Raw genomic sequence first — 27,432 nt, 5'->3', positions numbered from 1 at the left:
TCTACCGAATCTATAAGAGTCCCTAAGAAGGGAACTCTTGTGAGTGGCAATAGAGAACTCTTTCCTTCGTTCACCTTCCACCCATGGGACCTTAGAAATGCCAGTACTAACTCTGTATGAGACTTGGCAGCTTGGAAACTTGATGCTTGTATCAGAATGTCGTCTAGGTACGGAGCTACCGATATTCCTCGCGGTCTTAGTACCGCCAGAAGAGAACCCAGAACCTTTGTGAAGATTCTTGGAGCAGTAGCTAACCCGAAGGGAAGAGCTACAAACTGGTAATGCCTGTCTAGAAAGGCAAACCTTAGATACCGGTAATGATCCTTGTGAATCGGTATGTGAAGGTACGCATACTTTAAATCCACTGTGGTCATGTACTGACCCTTTTGGATCATGGGTAAGATTGTCTGAATAGTTTCCATTTTGAACGATGGAACTCTTAGGAATTTGTTTAGGATCTTTAAGTCCAAGATTGGTCTGAAGGTTCCTTCTTTCTTGGGAACCACAAACAGATTTGAGTAAAACCCTTGTCCGTGTTCTGACCGCGGAACCGGGTGGATCACTCCCATTAGTAAAAGATCTTGTACACAGCGTAGAAACGCCTCTTTCTTTATCTGGTTTGTTGACAACCTTGAAAGATGAAATCTCCCTTTTGGAGGAGAAGCTTTGAAGTCCAGAAGATATCCCTGAGATATGATCTCTAACGCCCAGGGATCCTGGACATCTCTTGCCCAAGCCTGGGCGAAGAGAGAAAGTCTGCCCCCCACTAGATCCGTTTCCGGATCGGGGGCCCTCACTTCATGCTGTCTTAGGGGCAGCAGCAGGTTTTCTGGCCTGCTTGCCCTTGTTCCAGGTCTGGTTAGGTTTCCAGCCCTGTCTGTAGCGAGCAACAGTTCCTTCCTGTTTTGGAGCGGAGGAAGTTGATGCTGCTCCTGCCTTGAAGTTGCGAAAGGCACGAAAATTAGACTGTCTAGCCCTTGGTTTGGCTCTGTCTTGAGGTAGGGCATGTCCCTTACCTCCAGTAATGTCAGCGATAATTTCTTTCAAACCGGGCCCGAATAAGGTCTGCCCCTTGAAAGGTATGTTAAGCAATTTAGATTTAGAAGTCACATCAGCTGACCAGGATTTAAGCCACAGCGCTCTGCGCGCCTGAATGGCGAATCCGGAGTTCTTAGCCGTAAGTTTAGTTAAATGTACTACGGCATCAGAAATAAATGAATTAGCTAGCTTAAGGACTCTAAGCTTGTCTGTAATCTCATCCAATGTAGCTGAGCTAATGGTCTCTTCCAGAGACTCAAACCAGAATGCCGCCGCAGCCGTGACAGGCGCAATGCATGCAAGGGGTTGCAATATAAAACCTTGTTGAACAAACATTTTCTTAAGGTAACCCTCTAACTTTTTATCCATTGGATCTGAAAAAGCACAGCTATCCTCCACCGGGATAGTGGTACGCTTAGCTAAAGTAGAAACTGCTCCCTCCACCTTAGGGACCGTCTGCCATAAGTTCCGTGTGGTGGCGTCTATTGGAAACATTTTTCTAAATATAGGAGGGGGTGAGAAAGGCACACCGGGTCTATCCCACTCCTTGTTAACAATTTCTGTAAGCCTTTTAGGTATAGGAAAAACGTCAGTACACGTCGGTACCGCAAAATATTTATCCAGCCTACATATTTTCTCTGGGATTGCAACCGTGTTACAATCATTCAAAGCCGCTAATACCTCCCCTAGTAACACACAGAGGTTCTCAAGCTTAAATTTAAAATTTGAAATGTCTGAATCCAGTTTATTTGGATCAGATCCGTCACCCACAGAATGAAGCTCTCCGTCTTCATGTTCTGCAAATTGTGACGCAGTATCAGACATGGCCCTAGTATTTTCAGCGCACTCTGTTCTCACTCCAGAGTGGTCGCGTTTACCCCTAAGTTCTGGCAATTTAGATAAAACTTCAGTCATAACATTAGCCATGTCTTGCAAGGTGATTTGTAATGGCCGCCCTGATGTACTTGGCGTCACAATATCACGCACCTCCTGAGCGGGAGATGCAGGTACTGACACGTGAGGAGAGTTAGTCGGCATAACTTCCCCCTCGTTGTCTGGTGAAATTTTCTTTACATGTACAGATTGGCTTTTACTTAAAGTAGCATCAATGCAATTAGTACACAAATTTCTATTGGGCTCCACATTGGCCTTTGAACATATTGCACAAAGAGATTCCTCTGTGTCAGACATGTTTAAACAAACTAGCAATTAAACCAGCAAGCTTGGAAATACTTTTCAAATAAATTTACAAGCAATATAAAAAACGTTACTGTGCCTTTAAGAAGCACACAAAAAACTGTCACAGTTGAAATAACATGAACCGGATAAGTTATAGAAACCAAATTTTCACATTAAATTTATTAATTTAGCAAAGGATTGCACCCACTAGCAAATGGATGATTAACCCCTTAATACCAAAAAAAACGGATAACAATAAAATATATACGTTTTTATCACAGTCAAAGCACAGTCTCACAGGTCTGCTGTGAGTGATTACCTCCCTCAAAACTAGTTTTGGAGACCCCTGAGCTCTGTAGAGACATCCTGGATCATGCAGGGAGAACAGGAAGACTTGTGACTGAATTTTTACTGCGCAGTAAAAGCACCAAAATAGGCCCCTCCCACTCATACTACAACAGTGGGGAAGCTCAGTAAACTGATTTTATTCAAAACAAACGACAGCCATGTGGAAAATAATGCCCAAATAAATTTTCACCAAGTACCTCAGAGAAAAAACGATTAACATGCCAGTAAACGTTTTAAATATAAATATATGAGATGTTAATAAAAAGCCTGTTGCTAGTCGCTTTCACTGCAGAGAGGCTATAAGTTATATATATACAGTATTTTCTTAGTGAAGTGCCATTCCCTAGAAATACTTCAGTGCAAGCATACACACATATCAGCCTGATACCAGTTACTACTACTGCATTTAAGGCTGTACTTACATTACACCGGTATTAGCAGTATTTTCTCAGTCAATTCCATTCCTTAGAAAATAATATACTGCAACATACCTCCTTGCAGGTGAACCCTGCCCGCTGTCCCCTGTTCTGAAGTTACCTCGCTCCTCAGAATGGCCGAGAACAGCAAATGGATCTTAGTTACGTCCGCTAAGATCATACACAACTCAGGTAGATTCTTCTTCTAATGCTGCCTGAGAAAAAACAACACACTCCGGTGCTGTTTAAAATAACAAACTTTTGATTGAAGAAATAAAAACTAATTTTAATAACCACAGTCCTCTCACACATCCTATCTATTAGTTAGATGCAAGAGAATGACTAGGTATGACGTAGAGGGGAGGAGCTATATAGCAGCTCTGCTTGGGTGATCCTCTTGCACTTCCTGTTAGGGAGGAGTTAATATCCCATAAGTAATGGATGACCCGTGGACTGACTACACTTAACAGGAGAAATATATATATATATATATATATATATATATATATATATATATGTCATCCACCTGTACCCTGACATAACAGACACCAGCAGGGATTTGATTAACTATCTTTTCAATCAGTCAATAGGCTGTTGTGGGTAATCCGGAGTGTATTCAATTGAGGTTGTCTTTACTTTGAGTTGGTGATATTTGTGATTATTGGACTGAGCTACTGGATATATACAGTGTGTATATATATATATATATATATATATATATATATATATATATATATATATATATATATATATATATATATATATATATATATATATATACACATACTGTGTTTGTGTGTATATATATATATATATATATATATGTGGGGGGGGGGGGCAATGCTATTAAGTGAGTGCTATAATTGATGCCTCTTTTCTATCCTTTTGAATTTATCTGTTAGATGCTGACACTAGTCTAATAATTGTTAGTTAATTATGTAATATAGCTCAGTGGTGTCTGGGGTGTCTCTGTTAGTTAGATATCAGTCTGACAGCCATGAAGTGCAGATTATTATACGGATTAGAGTAGGAGACTAATAGTGAGGGTTTCTTTATCTTTGTCTAGCTATATGTTGTCATATACTGATTTACCTCTAAATACAAAGAGATGGCTTTGGCTCTTTAGGGGCAATCTGCAGTGTAACTCACTGGAGCTCACAATTAGTATTGGAGCACACTGTGAGCATTGTACAGTTAGTCTGAGGCTATCAGTGTCAGGTGCTTACCTTAGGGAGCACCGTTCCAGGTCTCAGCGTTCCATGTGAGGAAACCCCAAGGTTTTTTCTCCTCTCAGGTCACTCTGGGCTGAGTTATTGTGAGCTATCCTTGTTCCTCAAGCAGTAACATACTTCCCTTGTAATTCTGTATGCTTACCTTGTTCCTGAAGCAGAGTTACTCACCAAGTTCCTTCATATGCTCACCTTGTTCCAGAATATGAAATATACTTGCCTTGTCCTGCTGTGCCTGCTGAAACTACCAGGTATCCCATGACATCCTCACCAACAGTTCCTGGTGGGTAATCTGTTTCAGCCCCAACCCCACCCTAGGTTCCCTGAAATTGAACAACCAATTGTTCTGTTTACTGTTCATTTAGTAAACCTATTTCAAAAGACTTAAGCTGTTCAGTGTATCTATTCCTGCACTTAAAGGGACACTGAACCCAACTTTTTTTCTTTCGTGATTCAGATAGAGCATGCAATTTTAAGCAACTTTCTAATTTACTCCTATTATCAATTTTTCTTCGTTCTCTTGCTATCTTTATTTGAAGAAGAAGGCATCTAAACTTTTTTTTGGTTCAGTACTCTGGACAGCACTTTTTTTTTTGGTGGATGAATTTACCCACCAATCAGCAAGAACAACCCAGGTTGTTCACCAAAAATGGGCCGGCATCTAAACTTACATTCTTGCATTTCAAATAAAGATGCCAAGATAATGAATATAATTTGATAATAGAAGTAAATTAGAAAGTTGCTTAAAATTTCATGCTCTATCTTAATCACAAAATATTTTTTTTGCGTTCAGTGTCCCTTTAAGTTGCACTCACCCTAACCCCCTCACAGAATTACTCAGTCAAAAACATGGAACTTGCAAGAATAGTTGAAGCCTTAACACAGCAACTAAATGCAGTAACCCAATCAGTATGTGCCTTACAAAAAAATCAGAATAGAATGGAAAAGCAATTCCAAAGTCCCTCACAAGGACCTACTCCCCCTGCTCCATCTACCAGTTTACCTGTACCATAGACAGCTGGGAATATCACACCAGAACCTTGAGTTGTTTTGCCTGATAAATTTAATGGGAACTGGTCCAAATTTCTGAGTTTTATCACTTCCTGTCAGATTCTGTTCTCTTTGCAACCCAGAACATACAACTCAGACTTCATAGGAGTTTGCACTGTTATCTCTTTTCTCTCTGGTGAACCACAGTTATGGGCTTACCATCTCCTTGGCACTCACAGTCCTGTTCTCGAGTATTGGGATTCTTGCAAAGCCTAGTACCACAATACGAAGATCCCTACAAGACCTCCACTGCTCAAGCCAAGATACCCTTAGACAGGGTAGGCAAGATGTGGAAGAATATATCATAGAATTACATTATCTTGCCACATTAATCTCCTGGAATGAAGCTACCCTCCTTGACCAATTCAGGTTGGGCCTTTATAACACTCTGAAGGATGAGCTGGCACGAGTAGGGGTTCCTAAGATGTTAGAAAGTCTGATTTTTCTTGTCAACCCAAATTGACCACTGCCTCAGGGAAAGACGCATGAAAAGGATTATTGCTCATAGCCCTCTTTGACGGCGACATGTCCCAACTCTGCCTCCACCTTCACTTGTCAGCTCCACAGAAGAACCCATGCAAATAGGAGGTGTCCTCTCTCTGAAACCGAAAAGCAAAGAAGGAGGTCTTTAATTCTCTGCTTGTACTGAGGGAAACATGGGCAATATGCACTGCCAAGCCCAAGACTCCTAGCGGTAAACTGCCTCTTCCCCTCCCCTCTGTTGATTGAATGCCTAGATATTCAAAACCTCACCTGTCCATACCTATCTCATTGCAGTGGGATGAGAACCCTGTCAGTTTAAATGCTATGATAGATTTTCAAGCCAGCAGATGTTTCCTGGACACCCAATTAGCTCAGAGATTACAGATACCACATCTCTATAAGAAAAAGACAATTCATATTCAGCTCCTAGATGGGTCATTGTTAAAGAGACTATTTCCTTGTTGGTCATAATTGGGTCTGGGCATCAAGAGTCTGTGACCTTTGATTTAGTTACCTCACCAGTGTTGCCTTTGGTACTCGGCCTCCTCTAGTTACGGAGGCATAATCCACTTATGGACTGGGGCACCGGTACTATGCACTTTAAGTCCCAGTTTTGTCTTTGCCACTGTCCCACATTAATGGGCTTCACAAACTTTTACAGAAAGTTCATAAAAGACTTCTCTCGTATTATTCAAACCATTATAGCCCTCACCAAAAAGACAACCAAATTTCAATGGTCTGAAAAAGCACAACAAGCATTTGATAACCTAAAGCATCTTTGTACCTCTTCACTCATTCTAATTCTACCAGAACAAAGAAAACCTTTCTATGTAGAAGTCGATGCATCTGACATTGGAGCTGTATTATCTCAGAGAGCAGGAGATAAGGTTTAGCTTCCCCTTGTAGCCTTTTTGACTCATATTCTCTCCCAGGCAAAAATAAACTATGATGTGGGGGATAGAGAATTACTCTAGAGAAACGATTAAGAGCCTACTACTATCCTCCAAACAGGACATTTTTTAGCAAACAAGTCTTACTTATGGGACATTATACATCAAAATACTTTAAGCTCAAAGGATGCTTCCAATATCACTGAGCATATTCAGCAGTCAGAGTTCCAGACCCAAGGCAACACAATCATATATAGTACCATAGCTGAATGTGTGCTTATCCTGTCATTATCATCTCTCTGAGATAGCACAGCTTCACCAAGGACCAGTCTATATAGTGCCATAGCTGAATGTGTGCTCAGCCTGTCATTATCATCTCTCTGGGATAGCACAGCTTCACCAAGGACCAGTCTATATAGTGCCATAGCTGAATGTGTGCTCAGCCTGTCATAATCATCTCTCTGGGATAGCACAGCTTCACCAAGGACCAGTCTATATAGTGCCATAGCTGAATGTGTGCTCAGCCTGTCATTATCATCTCTCTGGGATAGCACAGCTTCACCAAGGACCAGTCTATATAGTGCCATAGCTGAATGTGTTCTTAACCTGTGATTATCATCTCTCTGGGATAGCACAGCTTCACCAAGGACCAGTCTATATAGTGCAATAGCTGAACGTGTGATCAGCCTGTCATTATCATCTCTCTGGGATAGCACAGCTTCACCAAGGACCAGTCTATATAGTGCCATAGCTGAATGTGTTCTTAACCTGTGATTATCATCTCTCTGGGATAGCACAGCTTCACCAAGGACCAGTCTATATAGTGCAATAGCTGAACGTGTGATCAGCCTGTCATTATCATCTCTCTGGGATAGCACAGCTTCACCAAGGACCAGTATATATAGTGCCATAGCTGAATGTGTGCTCAGCCTGTCATTATCATCTCTCTGGGATAGCACAGCTTCACCAAGGAACAGTCTATATAGTGCCATAGCTGAATGTGTGCTCAGCCTGTCATTATCATCTCTCTGGGTTAGCACAGCTTCACCAAGGACCAGTATATACAGCCTGGAGAAACTGTATAGAGTCATTTCCTCTTACTATACAAATATTTATTTGCATCTATCATCCTCTGCAGCTTGCCTTATTCTTTGCATGTATGTTTCAATCCTTAAAGGGACAGCTAACATATTTTTTGGTATGTACTTAAACAATTTATTTTATGATGCAATTCCACTGTCTTGATTTGAGAGATACAAGTAAATTCAACAGTGCCTAGAGGGATATGGCTGCACCTCACTGACGAGGCCCACAATAGGCCGAAACGTATGTCTGGGGTTTTGCTGTTTCTCTCGTTCAGAGAGGGATTGCCTGGTATTTAGGGGCTGGACTGTACTGTTATGTCAGCATCATACTGATATGCTTCAGCAAAGTTCTTCTCTGTGAAAGGCATATGTTGAGCAAAAAGAGGCTGCTTCTTGGGTGGTAACTAGCCATAGAGCAAGCTATTATGCTATTGTTCGTTCTCAGGTTGAGTGCTTCTCTCTTTTTATTTATGCAAATTGTGACATTTAGGGAAGTCTCCCTAAGTGTGATGTGGGAAGCCAGACATGGACCCGTTGCTCAATGTACCTAGAGGGATATGGTTGCACCTCACTGGTGAGGCCCACAATAGGCCGAAATGTACGTCTGGGGTTTTGCTGTTTCTCTCGTTCAGAGAGGGATTGCCTGGTATTTAGGGGCTGGACTGTACTGTTATGTCAGGATCATACTGATATGCTTCAGGAAAGTTCTTCTCTGTGAAAGGCACATGTTGAGCAAAAAGTGGCTGCTTCTTGGGTGGTAACTAGCCATAGAGCAAGCTATTATGCTATTGTTCGTTCTCAGGTTGAGCGCTTCTCTCTTTTATTTAAATTCAACAGAAGCCTGAAACTGTAATTAAGAGACTTGAATCTAGTCCTGCAGTTGAAGTCTACTTATAGTTAAGCGAACTTGAAGCAGAAGTGACAGTTCGTGACACCCAGTGTGCTTAGAGGAATATGGCTATACCTCACTGACAATGCTTACAGAAGGCAGAAACAATTGTCTGGGGTTGTCATGTTCCTTGTTCAGAGGAAAACTTCTTGGTATTTAGGACCAGACTGACCATACTCAGCGGGATCAGACTGATATATTTCAGAAAAGTTTTCCTTTATGAAAAGCACAACTGGACTAAAAGAAGCTATCCTGGGTGGTAACTTGCCATATAACAAGCTACTGAGCTGTTGTTCGTTCCTGGTAGAGAGCTTCTCTTTTTGTTTGAATATCTGTCCACTGCTCATCTTTAATTAACTCTCCCTACCAAAAAGTTAGGTACCTGCTTCATTGGACCTTTCACCATAAAGAAAATAATTTCTCCAGTAGCAATTCATCTTCAGTTACCACCATTCTTTCATATCAATACAGTTTCTCTTGTCTCCCTTTCTCAAACCTGCAGTTCCATACCCTTTTCCATCTTGCAAGCCACCTACCCCAGGGCCTGTTATGGTAGACAGGTCAGAAGAATTTGAAGTTGAGGAAATCTTAAACACCAGACTGCATAGAGGGAGACTGGAATATCTCATCCATTGCAAAGGATATGGTACTGATCAGAGAAGTTGGTGTGACAGACCCGTCTGTCTGTACTGGAAGGGTTTGTTCAGTTTTGAGAAACTATTTTCTGAAGACAGGTTTCCTGGCATCAGCTATTGTTTACTGTAATTAAGTTTAGGTGATAAGCGTTCACCTTGTTTAATCACCTCCAGAGATCAGACTGCCAGGTGCCAAGAAGGACTCCATTGTTTTCTTGTGTATAATTGTTTATTTCGTTAAGTAATGTAATTCTATTGTATCCTGTAAAAGGGCATCTTCCCTCTATCTAATGTACTATACTCTTCCAATCCCCCATCTGGTCTCCTAGGGAGTGTCAACCAGGTGGGAGACCTGCATAAATACTGGGCATATAGCTCTCAATAAAACACATTCTGTTTTACCCTCAAGATGGAGTTTGGTCTCATGTTTGGGGGAAATTAACTTGGTTCGTGTGCTGCTGATCCCGTATTCAGGGCATCTTTCATCAGGTATTAACCCTTGATATCAGGGTTATACCATAACAATTGGTGGCAAGCGACGGGATGGTCCTCATCGCCCAGAAGAGCAACTACACATCCAGACCTAATGGGAATACCGTATGAAAGGCTGAAAAGAGCCACCCTTAAAGACCTGCTAGAACAACGGGGCCAACAAGCCAGTAACCTCAGGAAGAGGGAGATTATTACAATACTGACCGAGATGGACGGAGTACCAGGGCCCGAAGGAACCAATGAGCCCAGCATATCAGACAGAACCCCGAAGAAGCAAGCTTTGACCAGGCGGTTAAAATAAGACTGGCACATTATGGCCCCAACCCGTCTGCCTAAATTATCGACCGGGTCATAGCAGCTGTGGAGGCCAACCTACTTCGCCAAAGCAGCGCTGCAGCAGCCCGAGTCACAGCAACCCCAGTGGAAAAGAGAAAAGTACATTTTGCAGCTTTTAAAAACTTCCTGGAAACAGTAGGAGAGATTGATGGGTACCTTGCGGATTTTGAGAAGCAATGTGCCCTATACAAGGTACCCGCAGAGGACTGGGTCACGATATTATCCGGAAAATTATCCGGCCGGGCCAGCGAGGCTTTTCGGGCCATTCCAGATGAGGAAGTCGGGGATTATAATGCTGTAAAAGAGGCTCTGCTCTCCAGGTATGCGATTACACTGGAGGCATACAGGAGACAGTTCAGAGACACTTTTAAACTAGCTGGAGATTACTACATTGAGTGGGCATGTAAGGTGCACCGCACAGCAGCTCACTGGATGGCGGGGTGCCAAGCCGTATCTGGGGAAGAGGTGCTGCAGCTATTCCTGTTGGAACATTGCTTTGACAAGTTATCAGCAGGAGTTAGAGAGTGGGTTTGGGACCATAAACCCTTCACCCTGCATGAAGCTGCTCACCTGACAGATGTGTATACTGATATATATCCAAAAAATTCACATGTTGAACATAACTGGAGAATACCTTTGCAGAATAGATTTGCACCATTACAGCAAACACATAGCCCACAGAGAACATACCAATATAGAAAACAATCCTATTCGAATAGGCCAGAAGAAACTATGCCCAACACACATTTTTTAGAGGATACCCCCGCAATAGCGGGGAGCTCAAGAATTTTCCAAGAAACACCAAAACCATAGAGAAACATACAAGGAAAAAGAAGATTAGAGGTAGAAGAGGGAGAGGAACCTCTAAACAAATCCCAAAAGAGATAAAAAAGGAAAACACAGCTGCAATATTTAATTTAAGCAAAGACACTTTAAATAAAGAGCAAGAAAGAGTGTTAGGAAAAGGCCTGACTGTTGCACCATCTTGCAGACTTAATAAGTTCGAGACCCTGATAAACATCAACCAGTACATTAGAAAACTGACACTAAAAAGGCATTTTTTTAAAAATCCTATACAAAATAGAGACACTCACAACAACTACATTCATACTAATTTAAAAGCCAAATCCACGTTTTTTCCCACACATGAGAAAAGTGAACATATAAAATGATTTGAACAAAATATAAAGAGAGACGTAGAACTTTTAGATCAAAGTAAACCAATGAAAAAGAATTTGAGCAGAAAAGAGACTGAAACATTAAAAGAACTACAGAGCAACACCGAAATAGTGGTGAAACCGGCAGATAAGGGGGGTGGGATTGTCATAATGGACAAAACTTATTACATCGAAGAGGCCAATAGAATACTACAGGATAAAACTACCTATACAAAATTGAAACAAAACCCAATGAAACAACAGGAAATAAAACTGGGAAAATTACTCATGGAAGCAAAAGAGGAGGGTATTATTAATGAATCAGAATTTAATTTTTTATATGCATCATATCCAAAAACCCCAACTTTTTATTTTCTGCCGAAAATCTACAAAGATCTACAAAAACCTCCCGGCCGCCCCATTATTTCTGGGATAGGATCCCTTACTTCGGGCCTATCCCAGTACATTGATTTCTTCCTGCAGAAATATGTAACCACACTACCGGCCTATTTGTGAGATTCCACACATTTTTTGAATAAAATAAAAAATTCAGAATGGCATGATAATTATATTTTGGCCACCTGTGATGTAAATTCGTTGTACACTAATATATCACATCAGATAGGAAAGGAGGCAATTAAATAATATCTTGATAAAGACAGAGATTTACCTAATGCACAAAATAAATTTATTTTGGATTCCATTAGTTTTATATTACAGAATAACAGTTTTTTTTATTTAATAATGAGATATTTCTACAGACAAAGGGGACTGCAATGGGCACAAGGTTCGCCCCCAGTTATGCCAATATATTCATGGGCCATTTTGAAAATATTTACATTTATAATGGCCCCTGGGAGGCGAACCTTGTGCTCTATTGCAGGTTCATAGATGATATTTTTATTCTATGGCGTGGAGATGTTGAACTATTGGATACATTCATGATTGACCTAAACAGTAATAAATTGGGTATATCCTTTGCTCATGAATATAGTAGTAAGAAAATAAACTTTTTAGATATTGAAGTAGAAATCATTGAGAATCAAATACACACCAGAACCTATTTCAAAACAATAGCCGCTAACAACTACATACACTCAGAGAGCTGTCATCTTGACCAATGGAAACGTAATATTCCAAAAGGCCAATATATGAGAATAAAAAAGAACAGTTCTTCTATAGAAAGTTATAACTCACAATCACAAATATTAACAACAAGAATTCTGGAAAAAGGTTATGATCATAACCACATATTAGGAGAACAACAAGAAGTGGCTAAAATAGATAGAAATACACTATTATCAACACAAAGGAAAGAAAAAGTAAATAATATCTCAAATTGTGATGAATTATGTGTGCCCTTTATCACTGAATTTAGTTCACAACATTATGAAGTGAATTTTTTTTAAAAAAAACATTGGCATCTGATCAAACAAGACCATATACTTGGCAGCAGAGTGAAAAATCAACCTGATATTATTTTTAAAAAAGCTAAAAACTTAAAAAATATATTATCACCCAGCGAATATAAAGAGAAAAAGCGGAAACTAATCGATACTGATATTAGGGGAGAAAAACTAAATGGCTTTTACCCGTGTAATTCATGTAAGTCATGTAAATACAGTCACAAAATAAAAGAAATAAGATCACCCAACAATGGTTTCAGATCCAAAATCAATCAATTAATAAAATGCTCTGATAGAAATATAATTTATTGTATTAAATGTTCATGTGATTTTTTCTACCGTGGACAGACAAGTAGAATTTTAAGGGACAGAATCCGAGAACATATTCTCAAAATAGAGCATGGATCTTCAGAAACAAGACTATATTCTCATTTCAAAGAAAAACATGAAGGGAGTTTAAAAGACTTTAAATACTGGGGTATTAAACAAATAAACTTAGGAACTAGGGGAGGAAACATTAATACTGTACTATCAAAAAAAGAAGCAGAATTTATATTCAATTTTAAAACCCTCCATCCTTATGGCCTAAATTCAGAAATGGATTTAAGCACGCTGTTCTAATATAATGTTATGCTGTTCTCATATAAATTTAATTATCAGCACCTAATTAGAATTTTAAGAAAGGATCCAATGAAATGAGAACTTTGTCAAATCATATGTACAAACTTCTACTATTTTATATAATATATGTTCTCTAAAAAATATTAATTTGGATATATTTTCTATAAATTTTTATTTTTTATATTATATTTTTTATATATTTCACCCATCAGACATTCACACAACAATTTTTATAATACACTTTTATAGATTTTTTTATATTTTTTTATATTGTTTACACTCCATTTTGGATGGTACAATAAGGAAAAGATCCTTTTATATGGATTTAATACAATTTTTATATACATAGGATGTAGATTGTTGCATTTAGAACAAACCATGTTGTTTTTATATTGAAACATTTGTTCATTTATGCTTTGAAACATTTTACAAATGAATATTAATATACATTTGTATAAGGTTCAAATTAAACTTCAAAAATCCGAGCTCATTTATAATATCATCTATTTTGGGAACAGATGTTTGGTGTTAAAACCATCTACTTCAATAATAATCTGCGATCATTAGAGAGTGAGAGATACGTATCAAATAAGACAATATTAAATGTTTGCTTGCAAGTTTTAAATATATTCAATATCCTGCTTATTTTTATATAAATTGCATTAAAGAGCAATATTGTCAGTATATTTATAAAAATCTTAGCAGTATTCTCCAAACAATGTGTGAGTATATGGCAGGGAATATATTTAACAATCTTTCTTTAGACTGAACCCACAATCAATATACTTCTACTAAGACAACAAAATTAATATAAATACCTGAATTCTTTATTATTAGTAAATATTTATTAACATATTTAAATGTGTATATTTGTGAGAATTAGAATAAGAGTCAACACTATGGCCTAGATTTGGAGTTCGGCGGTAAAAGGGCTGCTAACGCTCTGCGGGCTTTTTTCTGGCCGCACCATAAATTTAACTCTGGTATCGAGAGTTTAATCAAATGCTGCGTTAGGCTCCAAAAAAGAAGCGTAGAGCATTTTTACCGCAAATGCAACTCTCGATACCAGAGTTGCTTACGGACGCGGCCGGCCTCAAAAACGTGCTCGTGCACGATTCCCCCATAGGAAACAATGGGGCTGTTTGAGCTGAAAAAAAACCTAACACCTGCAAAAAAGCAGCGTTCAGCTCCTAACGCAGCCCCATTGTTTCCTATGGGGAAACACTTCCTACGTCGGCACCTAACACTCTAACATGTACCCCGAGTCTAAACACCCCTAACCTTACACTTATTAACCCCTAATCTGCCGCCCCCGCTATCGCTGACCCCTGCATATTTTTTTAAACCCCTAATCTGCCGCTCCGTAAACCGCCGCCACCTACGTTATCCCTATGTACCCCTAATCTGCTACCCCTAACACCGCCGACCCCTATATTATATTTATTAACCCCTAACCTGCCCCCCACAACGTCGCCGACACCTGCCTACACTTATTAACCCCTAATCTGCCGAGCGGACCTGAGCGATACTATAATAAAGTTATTAACCCCTAATCCGCCTCACTAACCCTATCATAAATAGTATTAACCCCTAATCTGCCCTCCCTAACATCGCCGACACCTAACTTCAATTATTAACCCCTAATCTGCCGACCGGAGCTCACCGCTATTCTAATAAATGTATTAACCCCTAAAGCTAAGTCTAACCCTAACACTAACACCCCCCTAAGTTAAATATAATTTAAATCTAACGAAATAAATTAACTCTTATTAAATAAATTATTCCTATTTAAAGCTAAATACTTACCTGTAAAATAAATCCTAATATAGCTACAATATAAATTATAATTATATTATAGCTATTTTAGGATTAATATTTATTTTACAGGCAACTTTGTAATTATTTTAACCAGGTACAATAGCTATTAAATAGTTAAGAACTATTTAATAGTTACCTAGTTAAAATAATAACAAATTTACCTGTAAAATAAATCCTAACCTAAGTTATAATTAAACCTAACACTACCCTATCAATAAAATAATTAAATAAACTACCTACAATTACCTACAATTAACCTAACACTACACTATCAATAAATTAATTAAACACAATTCCTACAAATAAATACAATTAAATAAACTATCTAAAGTACAAAAAATAAAAAAGAACTAAGTTACAGAAAATAAAAAAATATTTACAAACATAAGAAAAATATTACAACAATTTTAAACTAATTACACCTACTCTAAGCCCCCTAATAAAATAACAAAGCCCCCCAAAATAAAAAATTCCCTACCCTATTCTAAATTAAAAAAGTTACAAGCTCTTTTACCTTACCAGCCCTGAACAGGGCCCTTTGCGGGGCATGCCCCAAGAATTTCAGCTCTTTTGCCTGTAAAAAAAAACATACAATACCCCCCCCAACATTACAACCCACCACCCACATACCCCTAATCTAACCCAAACCCCCTTAAAGAAACCTAACACTAAGCCCCTGAAGATCTTCCTACCTTGTCTTCACCATACCAGGTTCACCGATCCGTCCTGGCTCCAACATCTTCATCCAACCCAAGCGGGGGTTGGCGATCCATAATCCGGTCCAGAAGAGGCTCCAAAGTCTTCCTCCTATCCGGCAAGAAGAGGACATCCGGACCGGCAAACATCTTCTCCAAGCGGCATCTTCGATCTTCTTCCATCCGGAGCGAAGCGGCAGGATCCTGAAGACATCCAGCGCGGAACATCCATCCGGACCGACGACTGAACGACGAATGACTGTTCCTTTAAGGGACGTCATCCAAGATGGCGTCCCTCGAATTCCGATTGGCTGATAGGATTCTATCAGCCAATCGGAATTAAGGTAGGAATTTTCTGATTGGCTGATGGAATCAGCCAATCAGAATCTAGTTCAATCCGATTGGCCGATCCAATCAGCCAATCAGATTGAGCTCGCATTCTATTGGCTGATCGGAACAGCCAATAGAATGCGAGCTCAATCTGATTGGCTGATTGGATCAGCCAATCGGATTGAACTTGATTCTGATTGGCTGATTCCATCAGCCAATCAGAAAATTCCTACCTTAATTCCGATTGGCTGATAGAATCCTATCAGCCAATCGGAATTCGAGGGACGCCATCTTGGATGACGTCCCTTAAAGGAACAGTCATTCGTCGTTCAGTCGTCGGTCCGGATGGATGTTCCGCGCTGGATGTCTTCAGGATCCTGCCGCTTCGCTCCGGATGGAAGAAGATCGAAGATGCCGCTTGGAGAAGATGTTTGCCGGTCCGGATGTCCTCTTCTTGCCGGATAGGAGGAAGACTTTGGAGCCTCTTCTGGACCGGATTATGGATCGCCAACCCCCGCTTGGGTTGGATGAAGATGTTGGAGCCAGGACGGATCGGTGAACCTGGTATGGTGAAGACAAGGTAGGAAGATCTTCAGGGGCTTAGTGTTAGGTTTCTTTAAGGGGGTTTGGGTTAGATTAGGGGTATGTGGGTGGTGGGTTGTAATGTTGGGGGGGGTATTGTATGTTTTTTTTTACAGGCAAAAGAGCTGAAATTCTTGGGGCATGCCCCGCAAAGGGCCCTGTTCAGGGCTGGTAAGGTAAAAGAGCTTGTAACTTTTTTAATTTAGAATAGGGTAGGGAATTTTTTATTTTGGGGGGCTTTGTTATTTTATTAGGGGGCTTAGAGTAGGTGTAATTAGTTTAAAATTGTTGTAATATTTTTCTTATGTTTGTAAATATTTTTTTATTTTCTGTAACTTAGTTCTTTTTTATTTTTTGTACTTTAGCTAGTTTATTTAATTGTATTTATTTGTAGGAATTGTGTTTAATTAATTTATTGATAGTGTAGTGTTAGGTTAATTGTAGGTAATTGTAGGTAGTTTATTTAATTATTTTATTGATAGGGTAGTGTTAGTTTTAATTATAACTTAGGTTAGGATTTATTTTACAGGTAAATTTGTTATTATTTTAACTAGGTAACTATTAAATAGTTCTTAACTATTTAATAGCTATTGTACCTGGTTAAAATAATTACAAAGTTGCCTGTAAAATAAATATTAATCCTAAAATAGCTATAATATAATTATTAGTTATATTGTAGCTATATTAGGGTTTATTTTACAGGTAAGTATTTAGCTTTAAATAGGAATAATTTATTTAATAAGAGTTAATTTATTTCGTTAGATTTAAATTATATTTAACTTAGGGGGGTGTTAGTGTTAGGGTTAGACTTAGCTTTAGGGGTTAATACATTTATTAGAATAGCGGTGAGCTCCGGTCGGCAGATTAGGGGTTAATAATTGAAGTTAGGTGTCGGCGATGTTAGGGAGGGCAGATTAGGGGTTAATACTATTTATGATAGGGTTAGTGAGGCGGGTTAGGGGTTAATAACTTTATTATAGTAGCGCTCAGGTCCGCTCGGCAGATTAGGGGTTAATAAGTGTAGGCAGGTGTCGGCGACGTTGAGGGGGGCAGATTAGGGGTTAATAAATATAATATAGGGGTCGGCGATGTTAGGGGTAGCAGATTAGGGGTACATAGGGATAACGTAGGTGGCGGTGATTTGCGGTCGGAAGATTAGGGGTTAATTATTTTAAGTAGCTTGCGTCGACGTTGTGGGGGGCAAGTTAGGGGTTAAGAAATATAATATAGGGGTCGGCGGGGTTAGGGGCAGCAGATTAGGGGTACATAAGTATAACGTAGGTGGCGGTCGGCAGATTAGGGGTTAAAAATTTAAATAGAGTGGCGGCGATGTGGGGGGACCTCGGTTTAGGGGTACATAGGTAGTTTATGGGTGTTAGTGTACTTTAGGGTACAGTAGTTAAGAGCTTTATAAACCGGCGTTAGCCAGAAAGCTCTTAACTCCTGCTATTTTCAGGCGGCTGGAATTTTGTCGTTAGAGCTCTAACGCTCACTTCAGAAACGACTCTAAATACCAGCGTTAGAAAGATCCCATTGAAAAGATAGGCTACGCAAATGGCGTAGGGGGATCTGCGGTATGGAAAAGTCGCGGCTGAAAAGTGAGCGTTAGACCCTTTAATCACTGACTCAGCGGGCGGCCAAAACCAGCGTTAGGAGCCTCTAACGCTGGTTTTGACGGCTACCGCCGAACTCCAAATCTAGGCCTATATGCGTTTAAAACTATTCAAATAAAATATGCTATGCAAAGCTCATGCAATTTTACATTTAAAACCAGCCTTTCATTCAGAGCTGCATTTAAAATATTACAATGAGATCTAAAATAGCAGCTACAAACATTCAGCAATATGATTTACAGTTTAATTTTACCCTGTTAATACAATGAGGTTCCAAAATCTTTAACAGCTCAATACCCAAGCAACACAATTCTAACAGTGCTAATTTAAACAATAGGACAATCTATACTTCTATTAAAACATCAGAAATTGTATATATTATTTATGTAAAACCCAATTCTAAGTTATAACTCTATAGTTGTATAGATAAAACAATTTAGCATCAAGGATATGTATTTAACAATATACAGACTGAATATAAACTACAGTATAAACTGTTCCCTTTAAGTCTCTCAACTATACTTTAAACTACAGCTATTATGCATATATCTGTGTTAAAATATTAATTGCAACCCTCTTTCTTTTTATATATATATATATATATACGTTACCAAAGTGACCAAAATTGATAGTTCAGTTACCAAGGATTCCTTGTTTCATCTCAGAAAATAAATAAGTACATTTTTGCAATCACTGAGAAAAGGGTAGATTAGCTTGCTCAGAATGAATGTATTTTGAACGCCCAGCAGTAGATCATTCAAGTCAGCAAAATCTGTGTCCCTGTTATCCCTGCTGCATTTACTTAAATAAGTTTTTCACTCCTTTATGAAACCATGGGAGTGGCCCTACGAGATCTGACCATCCCATTGGTTAGGTGGGATGTCTATTTGGATTGGCCCTCGGTCACCACGGAAACACATCCTTTTCTTTTTTTGAACAGCTAAATCCTTTAACTGCTATACCGGTATTGGCCCTTAGGTGGCAGCAGACATACAACATAGCAATGCATTTAAACACATCTCTGAACATTTAAAATTTTTCTTAAAATGTGTAATAACTGCCATAATTCCCTCATATTAATAAGTTCACAATATCAATCACAGATGGGTAGGATCACATTACCTCTCTGGTCATTTTGATATGAAACATGTGTCTAACATTATTTATATTAAATAATTTATATTGCTAACTATTACATTTTTCCTATTAAACATATAATTTACTGCATTAGTAAATTTCTCTTGTTAGCATTTATATTTCATTTAGCCTAACAGAAAATTTATATTTCAATATCAGATGTCAATATTTCATAGTCATATCACATCAAAGTAACTTCCATATATCCATCTCACTATATTTCAAGAGATGTATTTAAAACTTTATAAACATTTATTGCACATTCATATGATATGATTTATTTCATCCCATGTATCGTCCTGTATGTGTCATCTTTTAGTTCCACCTGGAAAACAGGAAAGCATGTTATATATACATATATGGGTTATTTGAATAATTTCAAACATATCTGAAACTATTGGCCTCATTCCCTTTGTAAAATGTATTTAATTTTACTTATGCTACATGGATTGTAAATGCTAATCTGTCTGCTCTCAGTAAATTTCAAAGTTACACCATAGCACATGTCTGTTGGCTAAGGCCTTCACTGCCCCACCCACATAGCATGGGGTCAATCCATGAGTAGTTGTAAAAGTCACAATACAACATATTTTCTGTTTAGCTAGCAATGCAGACGTGTATTTGATGTTTAGGGGCAATTAACACCTATGTGCATAAAAACTGTTTCCCTATGATTTTGACCAGCTTCAAGAGGGTATTCCAGACACCTCGTCCTCACTCATAGCATGGGGTACAGAGTGCTATGAAATGTGCACTTCCTAATTAAGAAGCAAATGTTTCAGTGTCAGAGGGAAATTTTAATTACAAATCTGGTATGGATTTCATTTTTACACTCTAGCTAGAGATGTCTCTGGAGACATTTTGTCTGCAATTGAGTTCTGGAGATATTCTCAGTGGGGGAGAATTAACCATGATTGAATTCAGTTTGTCTGAAAGAAATGAATCATTTTCTACTGACCAGTCAGATCTGAATAAATATATATATTTATTAACCTTACATATACCTTGACAATATTGTACATGTTTTTGTTATATTAACCTTCTTAGGAACTGCATAACATACTCACAAATGAATAGATTGTATAGGCCGAATTTCATCCAATGGAAACAGACCATATGCTATTTAAAATCAAACACAGCCTCAGTAAGCATCTTGATAGAGGCCCCTGGCGGCTGAAACGCGTTGATTTTGCTTACTGTGGAGACTTACTATTCCAATATTAGGTGTGATACCGGTAGTAGATAGGACAGGTACATTGAGCAGTTCTAAATATTATTGAACCGTATCTATATGTATAATCCCTGTCCCAGGATCTACTTACACAGACTCACCTTATTGATCATTTGCCTATATACTGGGGTAATATCTGTGCCTCAAGACTATAGGTAGCCTCAAACAGAATCACTCTGAACTATAACCCGGACCTGATCTAATCACAAGCGAGGAAACGCCACTCTGACAGTTCACATCGGACGCCGAACGCTGGACTGATCTAACTGAAGTAACAGGTTTCAGAGTTATCCTCTGTTTTGTACATTCTGTACTCTGTTGTTTATCTTCTATCCCGGGGATGATATCTAACCTGAGGACTACTGTATACCGGTCACTGTAAACCGGTCACGGATCACTCCGTCATCCTATAGTACTTTTCTACAGCACTTTTGTGCAAATAACCCAAGGCACCAGTCTTCTGAGACAAGGGTTTCTCATCCTTTTTAACATGTATATTAGCTAATACTTTGTTATATTCCATTGCTAAGATTTAGCGTATCATTTTTTAACGTACTATATTTTTAGCGTACCACATATATACATTAGCTCATTATTTTTAAATATATTGATGCCGGCATCTTTTTATTTTCATTAATTAATCACTGTTATGAATTTCATGTTTCCTTGTTATTAAATTGTTAATATTTGATCCGTTATATCTCATTTCTTACATAAAATATTGAAGGGTTTATTACATCTGATTATCTGGTCCCCCAATAGATCGTAAATCACTTTGGAAGATTTTCCATTCCCATATATATTTATTCACCTTTTCTTATAAGATATCAATGGTATAATTCTCCTCAGGTGGCCTATTAATATATATTAATCCACATCTAATACCCTCTCAGCTATCCGTTAGCGCTATCCCAACATCCCCTTGCTTTTAGATGAGTATACGGATGCCCGCAAACTGGACACTGCTACCACTAAGATCACTGCCAGAGTGGAGTACAGACCCACAGTCACCCCAGCAGCTACCAGTTACCAACCCCTGGCGCACCGCTCTACCACACCGCCTTCAGCCATGAACTATCCTCAGACAGCCCGGTTCAACTCACGGGACTACTCAAAGCCTATTCAGTGCTTCGGATGTCAGCAACTAGGGCACAAAAGACCAGAGTGTCCCCTAAACACAGCAAACCAAGCACAGTCCTGGAGGAGACCCGCCGGCGGAAACCCACGTAACCCTCAGCCTGCTGCCCACTGCGTAGAGGAGGAAGAATGCTGGGGCATCCTACATGAAGCAGACCCTGTGCAAGCTGCCCACCGGGATAACCAGCAACAGCACCGGCAACTGGTTAAAGTGTATGGGAAGGACGTCAGTGGTCTACGGCCTGGTTTCTCAACAGCCGGGCCGTGGCCCAGTACGGGCCGTGATAGCCCTGCTGGTGGGCCCTGAGCTGTCATGCCCCCACTGCACACAAGGGGCAGACTGAGACCAATCAAGGCCCCAGGAAAACTGTCTCACACTGACCCAAATGTATTCAAATTTATGCAAATGAACATGGTAGCCTCCCTGCCCTAACCCCAACAGGCCCATCAACCTCCAGAGCCAGAACCCCCAACATTAAGGGCCAAAGAAAGGGCCCCCAACCTCCAGGGTCAGACCTCACACTCCATGGCCCTCACAGCGGCAGACCCTCAGCAGGACCCCCACACTCCAGGGCCCCCACTAAACCCACACTGAACTGCTTAGTTACTGATAGGGCAAATCCCTGCTGCTTACTCTCTCTCTCTCTCTCTCTCTCTCTTTATCTATCTATAAACTACCGGGTCCTGGACATGTCCAGCTAAAATTTACCGGGCCTTGAGGTCACTTTGGTTGAGAACCACTGGTCTACGGGGTACTGGTGCTACCATGACCTTGCTCCAAAAGAACTTGGTGTCTGAGAACCAGCACACCAGAGACACTGTGGCTGTGAGGGTAGCAGGGGGCACTGTGTTCCGCCTACCTGTTGCCCGGGTACATTTGGATTGGGGAGTGGGCTCTAGACATGTGAATCTGGGGGTCATGAAGGACTTACCAGCTGATGTTCTCCTTGGAAATGACTTGGCCCCCCTTGTTTTTGCCTACGCTCCCATGGGTCCCGCCGATGTTAACCCTGTGACTACCCGTGCCGCCGAGACCGACCCACCTGCTGCTAAGCTCCAGGACGCTGAGCTCAGTAAATCTCTATTCGCTATTGATACGTGAAAGTCCCGTTACAACGCATTGATGAAGGAGAAGAGTCAAGTAGAAGATGAAATGGTCACGTTAAACAATCACGTAACAGTGCTAGCGGGAGAGAAGAGGAGCGCAGAGGAAAAAGCGTGTTTAGAACGGGAATCTCTGCTAGACAAGCTGAACCGACAGACCGCAGAAAACACCAGCTTCAGAGTGGAACATGAAACAGTAAAGACAAACTTAGTGACACTGGAGGAAAAGCTGACGCTGGCTCATAGTGAGGTGCAGCAACTCAAGGGCACCCTATGTCAGTATGAAGGGCTTGTGGATACCTATAAAGAGCAGGTACAAAAAACTCATAAAGAAGCCGATGAGATTTGTCTCCAACTGGAAAGAAGTGTCTCTGAAAACAAAAACTTGAAGGACTGTTTAGCCCTGGTCTGGGCACTGAAGAAGTTGAACCCTTATTTATACGGACAGGAATTCTCTCTCATAACGGGAATGCAGATGGATTGTCCCGGCAAATTGACATTCCTACCACCTCCTAGTCAGGTCATCCCCAAGTTGACCCGCCAAAGGGTCAAGCCGGGTCTGCCGGAGTGTCCCACCAGGAGGGAGCCATGTGACAGACCCCTCTGTCAATACTGGAAGGGTTAACTTTGTTCAGCTTTGAGAAACTATTTTCTGAAGACAGGTTTCCTGGCATCAGCTATTATTTACTGTAATTAAGTTTAGGTGATAAGCGTTCACCTTGTTTAATCACCTCCAGAGATCAGACTCCCAGGTGCCAAGAAGGACTCCATTGTTTTCTTGTGTTTAATTGTTTATTTGTTTAAGTAATGTAATTCTATTGTATACTGTAAAAGGGCGTCTTCTCTCTATCTAATGTACTATACTCTTCCAATCCCCCATCTGGTCTCCTAGGGAGTGTCAACCAGGTGGGAGACCTGCATAAATACTGGGCATATAGCCCTCAATAAAACACATTCTGTTTTACCCTCAAGATGGAGCTTGGTCTCGTGTTTGGGGGGAATAAACTGGGTTCATGTGTTGCTGATCCCATATTCAGGGCATCTTTCATCGGGTATTAACCCTTGATATCCAGGTTATACCATAACAGTTGGGTATCAGCCAATCATCCTGTTTTCAGCCGTCCCTGGAGGTTACACCTAAAAAGGGGGCACTGTCAGGCACTTACCTTAGGGAGCGCCGTTCCCGGTCTAGGCATTCCATGTGAGGGAACGCCAAGGTTTGTTTCCCCAGTCTCGGCATCCCATGCTGGGACCCAGCTCCAGTGGCAGCTGTTTTTTGTCTCTAGGCATGTGACAGCCTCACCAAGAGTACCCACTGGGTATCCTGTGCCTGCTAAGTGTCCTGTGTCTGCTATACCAGTGACAGCTTTCCTCAAACCTGTTGTACTTACAGACTCAATGACACTTTACTGACTGTTACAGACGAGGAACAGGACTTGGGAATTATTATTTCAGATGATTTAAAACTTAGTAAACAATGTAGTAATGCAGCGAGTAAGGCTAGCAGAATGCTTGGATGTATTGGTAGAGGTATTTGCAGTAGAAATAGTAAGGTTCTTATGCCACTTTATAGATCATTAGTTAGGCCTCATCTTGAGTATTGTGTGCAGTTCTGGAGGCCATATCTTCAGAAGGATATTAACAAACTTGAATCTGTGCAAAGGAGGGCTACCAAAATGGTACATGGTCTAAAAAATAAAACTTACCAGGATAGGCTCAATGACCTAAATATGTATAGCTTAGAGGAGAGAAGGGAAAGAGGTGATATGATAGCAACTTTCAAGTACATTAAAGGGTTTAGTAAAACTGAGGCTGTGGGTATTTTACATAAAATAGAAAATTCAAGAACAAGGGGTCATGAGCTCAAGCTAAAGGGTAGTAGATTCAGGAGTAATTTGAGGAAGCACTTCTTTACAGAAAGAGTGATTGATTTATGGAATAAACTTCCTCAAGAGGTAGTAGCAACAAACACTGTGGGGGACTTTAAAAATGCATGGGACAAGCATAAGGCTATCCTACGAGCTAGATAAGTTTATACTGTTAGGTAAGGTCGGGCAGACTTGCTGGGCCTATGGCTCTTATCTGCCGTCAATATCTATGTATCTATGTTTCTACTTACCTGTTGTCCTGTGATAGCCTCAGCAAAATTACCCACTGGTTATCCTGTGCCTGCCGAGTCTCCTGTGAATGCTATACCGGTAACCGCTTTCCTTGTTCCTGCTTTGCCTTCTGTACCTACTTGGTATCCCTTGACAGCTTCGCCTACAGTAACCGCTGAGTACCCTGTGTCTGCTGAGTTTTCTGTATCTACCTGGTATTCCATGGCAGACTCACTAACAGTACCTGCTGGGTAATCTGCTCTAGATAGTGTATTCAGATTCACTAGACTTTATTACTGTAACCACCCTGGGTTCCTGAAACATGTATTAGTGGGTGTGGCTGTGCATCAGTAGGTGCGCCTTTGTGTATGTGTACCCGTTGTTCTGTTTACTATTCATTCAGTAAAGCTATTTCAAAAGACTTCAGTTGTTCAGCATATCTATCCCTGTACTTGAGTTCCACTCACTTTAACTCCCTCACAATAAGTGTGTTTGCGGTGGTGAGAGTCATTTGTCAGAGAATCTAAAGAAAGAGATAGAAGAGAGGAAGCTGGAGCAGTTTATTTACTGTTGATGGACAACATTTATAATGACTTAAGTCCCCCAATAAAATCAGCATTAGTGGTGACACAGCACAGTCTGACACTTCAATCTCTATATAATAATGGACCATCTGTTTAGTGAATGTCAGACAGTGTACTGTGTTCCTCTAATCCATGTGTACTAAACTAAACCCAACAAGTCAGGAATATACTTAGGCAATCCTTTCAATTCAGGATTTTACTCATCTAAACCCAGCTAGTCATGATTATACTCACTGAGTATACTCAAGTCATCTGTACTAGGCATGAGTATACTCAAGTCATCTGTACTAGGCATGAGTATACTCAAGTCATCTGTACTAGGCATGAGTAAACTCAAGTCATCCGTACTAGGCATGAGTATACTCAAGTCATCTGTACTAGGCATGAGTAAACGCAAGTCATCTGTACTAGGCATGAGTAGACTCAAGTCCAAGTCATCTGTACTAGGCATGAGTAAACAAGTCATCTGTACTAGGCATGAGTAAACTCAAGTCATCTGTACTAGGCATGAGTAAACAAGTCATCTGTACTAGGCATGAGTAAACAAGTCATCTGTACTAGGCATGAGTAAACTCAAGTCATCTGTACTAGGCATGAGTAAACTCAAGGCATCTGTCCTAGGCATGAATAAACTCATCCCAGAGAAGGTAAGTGGCAGCATAGGCCAGTGCAAGACTTACTATACCCAGCAATAAGATGATGTTGTCTATTACTTTCTGCAGGTTCCTCTTTCCCGCCGGATGTCACATGATGAGATGGATCTCTTCCCCCCTCGCTCTTCTCCTCTCCTGCTCAGGTGGTCTTCCTCAGATGATATACGTGGGGGGAGCAGCCCTGTCAGCCCACGCCGTACTCATGATGCTCAGCACTGGAGCCGGCGCCAACCCCCACGGGGAGAGGGGGAAGAAGGGCTAACTTCTCTGCGCCAGTTTTTGGCAGGAGGGATAACTGGCTCTTCAGGGTTGGGGGGTGGCATACCCAGTTCCTTCTTTAGGGATGAGATTACAGCATTTATTGATGACACACCTTGCCCTTCACCCATCGGGACCCCTCACAGATCCCGACCTAAACCCCGAAATTCTCCACTCCCAAGGAAAGAAGCAGAGACAGGTATGACCTATGGAGGTGTGGGGGAGCGACGCCTGTCCCTATGTAGCCCTTCACTTGCTGTGTCTGAAAGACGTAGAGCTTCTCTGTCTGAACAAGGGTGCACTGGGTCTTCATGATGTAGTTGTCAACTCCTGAATATCTGGTATGTCACTGGGGTGCACACTAGAAATTCTCTGTTCTCAGGCAAATCTGCTGAGGTGTAAGAGGGGGTTATACTTAACTACATGCCCTCTTACCCCTTTGCCCCCTCCAACACTCAACAAACTGGAAAATGAGCCAAAAGATGACAAAATAAAATGTGATTTGAATAGAAATGTGTCCCTTTTTGCAGTAATTGTACACTGACTTGTGACTCTCAATGATACACAGGCACACTTACCGGTACACGTGCACGCACACTTACCGGAACACGTGCACACACACAGGCACAGCTACTGATGCACATACACATACACACCCACTGGTACACGTACACACACAAAAGCGCACCTACTGATGCACATACACACCCACTGGTACACGTACACACACAAAGGCGCACCTACTGATGCACATGCACATACACACCCACTGGTACACGTACACACACAAAGGCGCACCTACTGATGCACATGCACATACACACCCACTAGTACACGTACACACACAAAGGCGCACCTACTGATGCACATGCACACCCACTGGTACACGTGCACACACAAAGGCGCACCTACTGATGCACATGCACATACACACCCA

General features: G+C 40.5%; 1 protein-coding gene across 1 annotated transcript in view; it reads left to right on the top strand.

The window, feature by feature from the left end:
* Positions 1-27,008, top strand: part of LOC128644535 (probable G-protein coupled receptor 162) — a 41,318-nt gene extending 14,310 nt beyond the window's left edge. The window contains exon 2 of the mRNA XM_053697114.1: positions 26,307-27,008. Coding sequence (XP_053553089.1) covers positions 26,307-26,810 — 504 coding nt within the window. The 3' untranslated portion in view covers positions 26,811-27,008. The remainder of the gene's footprint in view (positions 1-26,306) is intronic.
* The last annotated feature ends 424 nt before the right edge of the window (positions 27,009-27,432 follow it).

This window comes from Bombina bombina, unplaced genomic scaffold, assembly GCF_027579735.1.
Source record: "Bombina bombina isolate aBomBom1 unplaced genomic scaffold, aBomBom1.pri scaffold_1432, whole genome shotgun sequence".
Lineage (NCBI taxonomy): Eukaryota > Metazoa > Chordata > Amphibia > Anura > Bombinatoridae > Bombina > Bombina bombina.
Note: the sequence above shows the minus strand (reverse complement) of the source record. Positions and strands in the feature narration are given on the sequence as shown.